Below are 11,328 nucleotides of genomic sequence, written 5' to 3'. Positions count from 1 at the left end.
GACTTAGTATTCCTAGGCCCTGAAACTCTACAGTCCAACCTCCTAACTCCTAAGATAGGGACTAGCAAAGTTGCTATGTTCAAGCTACCTCCTAGTCTTCTGCTACCATCTACTGATGGGATTCTAACTGCTTCAGTCTTTCCATCTTTTCTAAGTTCTAGCTCTCTTACAATCTGTCGCAGCCTATCACACAGAATCTGGAACATGAGTGACTCTCTTAGCATCAGACTTTGAGACCCAAAGCTTATCTTGCTTCTCTCTTTGTATTTCAAGTGTAATAAGCATGTTATCATAATTCACGACTCATTCTGAGCCCTGGATTCTATTGCAGACCCCTCTAATTCCAACCTAATAAAGTCTGTACTCTATTCTGCCACTAGATGGAAGCAGACGAGGTTACAGAAGAGACTCAAAGGACCAACGATCCAGAGAAACACCTCTCTTCAAAGGACCCCTCCACTAAGGACTTGCCAAAGCCTGCTACCACTGAACCTCACTTGGAATCTTCCACTTCTGTGACCATTTTAGAACCCCATATCTCTAAGTCCCCTTTAAAGCCATCCACTTCTGATACACTGTTAGAGATGTACACCTCCAAGACCCTTCTGGAGCCATCCACCTCTAAGTTGCATTTAGAGAACCATAGCTCTGAATCTCCTTTGGTGTTATCTAATTCCCAGACGCCTTTTGAGACCTATGTCTCCAAAACCCTTTTGGAGTCATCTGTGTCTAAGAGTAATTTAGAGAACCACATCTCTAAATCCCTGTTGGCGCCATCTGCTTCAGAGACCCCTTTAGAGACCCACATCTCCAAGACCCTCTGGGAGTCGCCCATCACTGAGACTCATTTAGAGCACCATAGCTCTGAATCCCTCTTGGTGCCATCGACTTCAGAACTCCCCCCTTTGGAATCTCACACCTCTAAGATCTCTTTGGGACTGTTAATCACTGAGAACCCCTCAGAGCACCCTACCTCTGCATCTGCTTTGGAGCCATCTACTTCAAAGACCCCTTTGGAGGCCCAGAGCTCCAAAGTCCTTTCAGAATCCCATTCCTCTGAAAAGCATTTGGAACACTCCACTTCTGAGACTCATCTAAATGCTTCCATTTCTGATGCCACAGTGGAGTCTCCCATCTCTAAGGGCTCAGAAAAACACCCTTCTTTGCTTCCCTCATCAGAAGGCCATGTCTCCGTTCCTCCCTCTGAAGATGATGCCCTGAGGGAAAGCCTCTCCTCTAAGTCTTCTTACAGTGAGGCTCAATGGCCAAGGAAGTCTACCTTAGAGGCCCCTGAACTTGAAAACCTTAAAAAGAGCTTCCTTTCAGGCATTTCTGACCAGGTCCACAAGGATATGGCCACAGGACAGAAGGGAAAGGCAGAAGACGACGAGGAAGAAATGGTTGCCAGTGGCAGCTCTGCTCATACACCCACACCTGGACAGAAGCCATGCAAGAAGAAGGAGAAGAAGGCTGCTAGCCGTAATTACAACTGCCCTTTCCCTTGTTCTTATCCTTCCCCTTTTGTTGTCCTAAAAGGAGGGTTATTCTTTATTGTGGCCCCTTCTCTTAGTTTTAGGGCATCTTCACAATAATCAAAGGATTATTCATTTCCTCCCTCCTCAGGATACACAGTCCACTCAGTAGTCCCTGCTAAACAGACAGAGCTGGTGGAAGTGTCTAAGGCAATGCATAGAAACCAGTGTGGTGCTCAGGTGAACCATCTTTTCCAATGGGAGAAGCATGCAGCCCTGAGTGCCATCCAGACAGGTAAGTGGAGGCAGCTTTACAGAGGTCTGTGATGGCTTTGCCTATGAATGGCTTACAGTCATTATCCAACCCAAAAGAATCTGGGAACTTACCCAGTCATTGGGTAACTGTGCTTTGTAGAGACAGAAATGTCACCTGCTCGGAATGTCAGAGTGGATGGAGGCAAAAAAGTTGGGGCATGTGGAAAGAAATAGATGTCTAACTCAAAGTTATTAAAATCAGAGTCATGGGTCAGCTCCAGTTCTAGGACTTGGATAACCTGCACACATGTTGTTGTTGTTGTTGTTATGTGCCATCGAGTCACTTGCGACTCATAGCAACCCTATGTACAAGAGCTCTATACATTCTTCTATCCTGTGCCAACCTAGCCATCTCAAATGCACTTATTCCCACCTCTGCAGTCACAGAATCGATCCATCTCATCAAAGGTCTTCCTTTCCTTCGCCGCCCCTCCACTCTGCCAAACATATGTCCCTCTCCAAGGACCAGTCCCTCCTTGCAACATGCCCAAAATATGTCAAAGCTTCAGAATCCTTGACCCCAGGGAACATTCTGGCTTTACCCTCTCCAGGATGAACCTGTTTGTTCTCCTAGCAGTCCATGGTATAGTCAACACTCTTCTCCAGCACCACAGCTCAAAGGCATCAATTCTCTTCCTATCAACCCTATTCACTGTCCAACTCTCTGATGCATAGCACGTAATTGCAAAGACTATAGCCTGGATCAGGCGCACCTTAGTCTCCAGTCAGACATCGTTGCTCTATACACAAAAAAAGATTCTAAGGCAGAGATAGCCCAAGATCCTCGACAGTCTCTAGAAGGCTTGATGCTCTGATGTGGTGAAAGACTGCCTCCTTGGTAGAACTCCAGTAAAAGTATGTAACTTGTGCATGGCAACCATAATCCTTGAGTACCCAGAAACATCAGGTATCCTCACTAGAGAGAAGTATGTCTTCTAAACCTGTGTCAGTCCACAACCAGTACTCTTGACAGAACTGTTCATAGTGTGCATATATGTTGTTGTTGTTGTTCTGTACTGTCGAGACAGAACTGACCTGTAGCTGACCCTTCAGCGGGTTTTCAGAGGCAGTTAATCACACAGGAGGAGATTTCCCGTCCTTCTCCTATGGAACAACTGGTGGATTCGAACCATGTGCCATCAGGACTGCAATGTAGCTTCTTGCCTAGTAGCCAACAGTGCTCCCTGTGCGTGTGTGTGTATAAACGGTATAAAGATGAGCTTAGTAAATACATGCCATCTTGTTGGAGGCTGTGCATATATACCTGTGATATCAAACTTCATTATTTATAGATATTAATTACCTTTTAGAAAAAGGGCCACTTTGACCTGCTATGAATGAGATATGAGGGTTTCTAAATTTAATTTCATTCAATGCAATTCATTCCATTTCTGTTGATCTTTCATACTTCCCTTCTGCACTTTAATGAGAGTTAAACTAGATGGTCCTAAGATGTAAATTATCTATTTCGTTTTATCCTTATCCCTCTTCCATGTAATGTACTCTCCCCATTCGCATTCAGGGAGCCCTCCCTCCTTAATACCTGGTCAAGAAAGTAAAAAACAGCATTTACTTCTCATTTTTAATGCAGGCAGTGAAATTACTTTGCATACTTTAGCATCTCCTTTTTTAAAAAACTTTATTCTTTGGCTAAGACAGTAAAAGAGATGATTTATTTGTGCACATTACATCCAACCACAACTATGCAGAGTTAGTCCAGAATATCATAGGTCTAAGGCAACAGATCAAAAAGGGCCTGGTTTTGAAGGAGGAAGATGGACCTCTCAGAGGCGTTCATGGCTATCAAATAGTGATGGACATTCTAGAGTCAGAAGCTCTAGACAGAAGCATGCAGTCAGTCCAGTGTGTGCCCAGCCTGTGGCATTCTCTACTCCTGCCGCTATGGCGTCTGCGGGTGCACACACTCACGTTTACTTGGGCCTCTGCCTCTTCTTTCTTCTTTTATGCTTTAGCCTGCACATTTGCTTTTTCCTCCACTTGGCCCTCATGATCCGGAGGTCCCAAACAAGATGGCACTAAAGTCGAATGAGCTATTTTAGCATCTTCTGTCACTCTCATTCTTCTTGCAGATGGGAGGACTATTCAGTTCTCTTGTTCTCAGAACTCCCTTCTCTTCCTCACTCTTGGAAGCTACTGTATTCTTAATTTTTCTGAATGAACTTCTTGATTGTCTGTTTAAATCATCAGTTTTATACAGAAATTCAAGTGCATTTCAATTGTGAGTAAAGATATTTGAGGCTCCCTTTTAATGTAGATTTTGAGTCCCTAGAATCCAAGACTCCATAAGAGTACATATAATATCTAGAGAAATAACAGGTTAACAAGTACAAGTCTAAGTTTACCTTTAATTCATTCAGCCAACATTTATTGACCACCAACTAAGTACTAGGCATTCCTTGAACTAGCTGTGGAAATGCCAGGTGAAAGAATTGCAAAACAAAATTCCTGCAAATAAGTACATCCTAATAAGAATAATAAGTAAAAGGACTATTACAATTTATTCTAATAATCACTATGATTGAGATCAGCCAGAGTTCTACACAGAGAAAGGGGGCACTTAATCTTAGAGGTTTCTGGAATAAGAAGCCAGGTAAAACTTGGGCATCAAGATGAGGATGTAAAATGAGCACCCAAGAGGCAGCCAGTAAAGAATGGGTAAAGTGGGAGATGACAGGGCAGGTTTCTCACCAAGAGGAAACTGTAGACAGTAAAATGTACTTCGTGGATAGGGTGGTTACCAAGCTAAAAAGCTGGGACTATAACCTGAGGAGAACTGGGAGTCATGAAAATAATTTTAAATAGAATAACATGAACACATTTGTGCATCTGAAATATGACTCTGGCAGTAGGATAGACTGGAAGAAGATAAGCCCAGAGACAGGAGGACCATACTGTAGGACCCTAGTAATGATCCCAGTAGGAAATGAAGAGGTAGAGTTGGAGAGAAGTGGAAGATTCAAGAAATGTTATAAAGGTAATGTGTGGGCTAAGAAAGAGGGAAATTTTCAGAGTTATACCTAGATTTTTGGCTTCAGTAACAGCTTGGATTTTGGTATCATTAACTGAATGCCTAAAACTGAGTAGATGGTTTAGAAGGGGTCGTGGTACTAGGGATATTGTAGCTGATGTTAGATGGATCTTAGCTGAAAGCAGAGAATGCCAGAAGAATGTCTATCTGTGTTTCATTGATTATGCAAAGGCATTTGACTGTGTGGATCATAACAAACTGTGGCTGACTCTGAGAAGAATGGGAATCCCAGAACATTTGATCGTTTTAATGCAAAACCTATACTTGAACCAAGAGGCAGTCGTCAGAGCAAGGAAACACTGGATGGTTCAAAATTGGGGAAGGCATACACCAGGGATGTGTCCTATCTCCATACCTTTTCAACCTGTCTGCAGAACAGATTATCTGAGAGGCTGGGCTCTATGAGGAGAAGTGTGGCGTCAGGATTGGTGGAAGATCTATTAACAATATGCGTTATGCAGATGACACAACCCTGCTTGCTGAAACTGAGGAGGACCTGAAATGATTGCTGCAGAGGGTCAAGGACTGCAGCCTTCAGTACGAATTGAGGCTCAATGTCAAGGAGACAAAGATTCTCACCACTGGACCAATTGGCAGCATCAGGATGGATGGTGAAGAGATTGAGATTGTTAACAACTTTGGTCTGCTTGACTCCACAGTCAACACTCTTGGCATCAGTAGCCAGGAAATAAAAAAACATATTGCGATGGGATAGTCCACTGTTAGGGACCTCTCCAGGGTACTGAAGAGCAATGGTGTCACTCTGGAGACTAAGGTGCATCTGATACAGGCTATGGTCTTTGCAATCACTTGTTATGCATCAGAGAGTTGGACAGTGACTAAGGAGGATAGAAGGAGAATTGATGTCTTTGAGCTGTGATGCTGGAGAAGAGTATTGAATGTACCCCGGACTGCCAAGAAAACAAACAGATTCATCCTGGAGAGGGTTAAGCCAGGCTGCTCCTCGGAGGCAAGGATTCTGAGACTTCGTCTGACATACTTTGGACATGTTGTAAAGAGGGAGAGGTCCTTAGAGAGGGACATCATGCTTGGGAGGGTGGAGGGATGGCGCAGAAGGGGAAGACCCTCTATGAGGTGGATTGATTCAGTGACTGGTAATCGGGGCGGGTGTGTCGGAGGCAGTGAGATTGGCACAGGATAGAGCAGGGTTTAGGGCTGTTGTACATAGGGTCGCTATGAGTCACAAGTGACTCGACAGCACATACTAGCAACAACAATGTGTGTGTGTGTGTGTGTGTGTGTGTGTGTGTGTGTGTGTATGACAGAGGGCAAGGGCCGTTTTAACAAGACAACACATTTGAAACGCCTGTAGAACATACTAGAACAGTCTGGAAGACAGCTCGGTCTAAAGCTCCAGGGGGACATATAGTGCAATATTATATAAAGACATTCTGATAGCAAAGGGATATCATGCAAATGTACCATGAAATCATCAAAGAGACTGTTTTATAGAATGAAAATGGTGTTTCGGACATTGACTCCTTCTGTCAGTCTTTATCTCCTCATAGCAGAAAGAGGATCTGAAATTGAGGCCGAGAGCTCTGAGTACCACTCTGAACCCACATGCAGCTATCAGTTGCTCACCACCACCTTTAGTAGAGCCATCCAACTGACCACTGTGCGTATCAATGCTTGGATTTGACTCTCCAGGCCCTCAGACCAGGCCTTGATTGAGAAGCATTGGCTGTTGTCCACCTCTGTGCCTCACTAAATCATGCAGTGTGTCCTGCTACTCTGTTCAGAGCTGAAATTCCTCCAGTGGTGTCCTGGGCCCCACCCACCTCCATTGTGACTATGTTATATCCTGCCCTCTTAGTCAAGTCTCCCTGAAATAAGATAATAGCAGGAGTACCTTATTATCTGTCAGTAATATCAAGACAAAGTCAAAAAGTCACATTGGGTGGATTTTTATTCTGATGGACCATGAATAAGAAAGAAAAACAACAACAAACCTAAGCAGTCAATCAGGCACAGAATTGTGGATTATGACTCTAGCCAGAGTCAAAGAACAGAGGATATTCTCTTATCCTTCTTAATAGAATATCGGCATTATGAGTCCACAGATTGCTAGAATCTTTGGGTCTGTCTTCTTGAAAAATTGTTTCTGTTCATTCACTAGTTCTATCAGGCACTCTTCTCTAATTTTCTATTTTGATCCAGTTTCTATGCTACATTAGACTAGAGATGTATGGTGAGTAAATAAATCCTTGGAGGAAGTAACAGACTAATAGGAACACAAGTGAACAAATCATTATACTTCATTTTACTGTGAGAGGATTTGCAAAAGGAGTTATGGAAGGCAAGAAGAATGGCCCTGTGCAGGCAGAAAACGTCAAGAACTTTCTGGTAGGATGGACCCTTTGCTTGAGATTTTAAATGGGATTAAGAGTCCTACAACTGGAAATGTCACTCCTTTCCAGGCTAAAACTTGGGATATTCTTCAACTCTTATGGAGGCTATGAAAATCTTCCTTCCACATTTAAGCAGCACCATTGTTGCTTGTGGCTAGATTGACCACGAAGCCAACCAGTTCCGACTGTGGAACACCTTTCAGGAGGTTTGGCCTCTTGCTCTGTGCCTGCTCCCAGGCATATTTCTTGACCTTTCTTTCCATGCCTTTTTATTTAGCCTCATTAACAATTACAGCTGGCTCAGCTCCACAGTCAACACTCTTGGCACCTGCAGTCAGGGAATCAAAAGAAGAATTGGACTGGGAACATCTGCTGTCAGGGACCTCTCTAGAGTATTGAGAAGCAACGATGTCAGTCTAGAGACTAAGGTGCACCTGATCCAACCCATAGTCTTTGCAATTACTTGCCATGCATCAGAGAGCTGGACAATGAATGACTTAACAATGACAGAAGAATCAATGCCTTTGAGTTGTGGTGCTGGAGGAGAGTCTTGAACATACCATGGACCACCAAGAAAACAATTAAGTCTGTCTTGGAGAGGGTGAAATCAAGTTTCTCCTTGGAGGCTAGGATTTTGAAGCTCCATCTCATATACCTTGGGCATGTGGCCAGGAGGGACTAAGCCTTGGAGAAGGGCATCATGCTTGGAAGGGTGGAAGGACAGATTGATACAGTAACTGGGGCAATGAGGGTAGGTGTGTCAAAGTCAGTGAGAGTGGCTCAGAATAGGGCAGGCTTCAGAGCTATTGTACATAGGGTCGTAGGTGACTCGACGGCGCATAACAATAACATTCATTACTTCTGAATGCCTCTTTCTCTTGACCCTTGAGGAATCTTGTTGTTGTTATTGTATGCTTTTGAGTCAGAAGTGACTCATAGCTGACCCTCCATTGGGTTTTCAGAGGCACTAAATCGCATAGGAGATTTTTCATCTTTCTCCCATCAAGCAGCTGGTGGATTTGAACTGTGTGTCGTTGGGTTGGCAACACAGCTTCTTACCACTAGGCCACCAGAGCTCCCTCAAGAATTATAGACAACCTTTCTGAAGTTTATGGAAGGCACAATTTCAGTAATACTAGAAGCAAGGGAAATATGAAAGTAGTGAAAGGAAGCTCTTCTACCTCCTGGAAATCGGGCTGCCTGACCTTCTTGTCCTTTTCAAGTTCCTTCAATAACCATGCTTCTTAGGAACCAATACCTTTCACCTACTCTCCACTCTCCATATATGCAGTCATCTCTCTTTTCGTCATCTTAGAAACTCTAAGGAAGCAAAGCAGATTTTGGTTCTAATGTGGGAAGGGGAGAAGAACAGAACCCTATACACAGTTACAGAAAACACAAGTGAAATTCATGTTGTCAAACAAAATTTCGTTTATAATCTTCCAGCTCTGAAATTGAAGACTTGCTTTAGCTTCTCCCAGGCTGAGAGCGATGGAGCAGATCGTAGGGTGGGAAGGGAACTGAAGACACTTGTGGGGCGATGAGAAAACCTTGAGGAAAAAATCTAAAGGGGTAGAGGTGAGGACCCTTGGGTAGAGATGAGTACATTTGGGGGGAGAGGTGAACCCTCCTCCCAAAGGGATAGGCGAGAATACCTTGGGGAAAGAAAGTTAGTGTAGTTTCCTTATTTCTTTATCACTTAATCCCTCCACACTCAGGTCTCTACATTGGCTGGCGCTGCCCCCATTACCAGTGGGACTGCTTCCGGATTGGGGATGAGTCGAAGTGTTTTTGTGGACACTTACTGAATGAGCACCAGATCATTTCAGGTAGAGCAGAAATCCTGTTGAGTATGGAGGGATAACTACGGTGTCACATCTTAGAATATATGTAAGTTAAAAATGTGTCAGTGTGGTAGACAGAGTTGGCATGGAAAGGGAGGAGAGCCAGGCCCTATCAGGTGCTGGCCCAACCTCACTACCCATCTCCATTCCCTTAGATATATCCGTGCCCTGTGGTGTGAGCCAGTGCCGCTGCCTCATGTTCTGCTTTATCCCATCCCGCCCAGAGGAGGTGGGCGAGTTCTGGCTCACTAGACGGGCCACTTTCGACCCCAAGGCCTGGAGGGCTCAATGTCGCTGCAAACACAGCCATGAAGATCACACAGCCACTGGAGCCCATGCCTGTAGACACCATGGTACTTCCCAGGACCAAGGGAGTATAAGGAGAGGGCAGGAATGGGGACAGAAGTGTAAATGGCATGAGGATGGGGAGTTAGAAGGAAAGATTTAGGCTTGTGGTTGGTGAGGAGGGATAGAATCCAACCATAGGGATACACATTTTTTGTATAATATTTTTTTATATCCTCCTCCTCAGACTGTTGCTGCAACTGCTTTGAGTCTAATTTTCTCTGTGCTGCCTGTGATCGACGCTGGGAAGAACATGAGACTTTCTTTGAGACCGAAGAGGCGCAGCAACGTGGAGGGAGGCCTTATGGTGAGGGGCAACCAGGGGCAGGGACCATCCTAGTTTAGTCAGAAGGCCAGACAAGAAGGCACTTTCACCATAACACTTAACCATGCCCTCTGCAACTCCTTCACCGTCTTGTTTCCTTACCTCCCATTTCTGCACTGGTTTCCACCCCCAGGAGCAGATTATATGCCTTTTGCAGAAATGCCCGTCCTTCAGGAAACAATCTTCCGCAGCTCTGACTTCACAGCCCTAGGGACACAGGGTCCCTCTGACCATCCCAGCTCTCATCCTGGTCCTCCTGGGCTCCCCAGCCCACGAAGTCCTTAGCCCAGCCCTACATATGACCCCTATGCTTAACTTTCCCCCTTGCATTTCCCTCCTCCAGGGAAAGAAACTGTCAATACCTGGCACAGGCCTCTTTGAGCCTAGTTCAGACCAGCAATTGAAAAAAAAAAGCCATTGAAATCTGACTTGGATCTGTATGGGGCAGGCAAAATCCACCAGTCGCTCTGTGGGAGAAGGATGGACAATCTCCTCCTGTGCAATTAACTGCCCATGAAAACCCACTGGAGGGTCAACTATGGTCGGTTCTGACTCAATGGTACTCAACAACAACCATCAAGGCAGAGGCCAGGTTTGCTGAGGGGGCCTGAGAGGTCAAGAGGTCTAGGAACCAAGAAATAAAAGCCAAAGAGATAAGCACAGAAAATAGCTGCCTTGGTTTCAAAGGATAGGGTCATATCTCCAAGTAAAGAATCTCAAAGAGGGAAATCATAGCCACTGAGACTTCAGAGGGTAAGACCCTGGCCTTGGAGGTTTCAAAGAATCAGCTCTTCAACTTTGTCCTCAGTATGGGGGTGTCATTCCAAGGTGCCAGAGTTGAGGGGGTGGGGCTATAATACCTAAAGGGGACAAGAATGGTGCCTACCAGAGCTGAGGGTATGGATTCACCACTTAGGTAGACTAGAGGAATTGGGGGGGGGGGGACTCAACTACCCCCAAATAAAGAACTGGGAGTATAGCATGTCCTTTGGACCCAAAGATCATCTTGAGAACTTCCTATGCATGGGAAATCTTTAATTGATTGGATCAATCTTTTCTGAGATATAAAAGAGATTAAATAAGCCAGCAGAGATCAGAAAGACCTCAGTACCATAAAAAATGAAGAGCTGAGTGAAATGCATTGTTTGAACCCAAGGTCCCTGTACCAAGTACCTCCTAGACCTGGGGGGAGTTTGATGCCAAGCCATGGAGATTTCCAAGGAACACCCAACCTACAGAGGTTAAAAGGAAACAAGGACCTTCCTGGTATCAGAAGACTTCCCTAGAGCTGGCATCCTGATTCAAACTTCATGTTCTTGACATCAATACTCCCCTCGGTCTAGGAGGTTCTATGTTCAGGAACTTGATGCCCAAAGGAGGCACTTCTCTCTAAGTTCTTTCTGGCCCCTTCTATCTCTATTCCTTTGTTTAATCTCTTTTATAGCTCAAAAAAGATTGACTCAAATTCCAACCTAATCATGTAGATTGTATCCTGCCTCATTAATATTACTGCCTCTAATTCTGCCTCATTAACATCATAAAATGCCTCCAGAAACTCTGTGAACTGTGGCAAATGTCAATAGTTGTAGAGGGGCTTCAAGCCTTT

The 11,328-nt window shown here is 44.6% G+C and overlaps 1 protein-coding gene across 1 annotated transcript; it reads left to right on the top strand.

The window, feature by feature from the left end:
- The first annotated feature begins 380 nt into the window (after window positions 1–380).
- On the top strand, window positions 381–10,007 carry FAM221B (family with sequence similarity 221, member B). The gene is made up of 7 exons (XM_006886946.1): window positions 381–577; window positions 1,028–1,441; window positions 1,616–1,767; window positions 8,927–9,037; window positions 9,208–9,405; window positions 9,585–9,704; window positions 9,856–10,007. The coding sequence occupies exons 1-7, from the start codon at window positions 381–383 to the stop codon at window positions 10,005–10,007; spliced, it is 1,344 nt and encodes a 447-aa protein (XP_006887008.1).
- Window positions 10,008–11,328: the final 1,321 nt, after the last annotated feature.

Source organism: Elephantulus edwardii, unplaced genomic scaffold (assembly GCF_000299155.1).
Source record: "Elephantulus edwardii isolate Elephantulus edwardi_28Jun2011 unplaced genomic scaffold, EleEdw1.0 scaffold00052, whole genome shotgun sequence".
Taxonomy (NCBI): domain Eukaryota; kingdom Metazoa; phylum Chordata; class Mammalia; order Macroscelidea; family Macroscelididae; genus Elephantulus; species Elephantulus edwardii.
The sequence above is the reverse complement of the archived record's forward strand: the minus strand, read 5'-3'. Positions and strand labels throughout refer to the sequence as shown.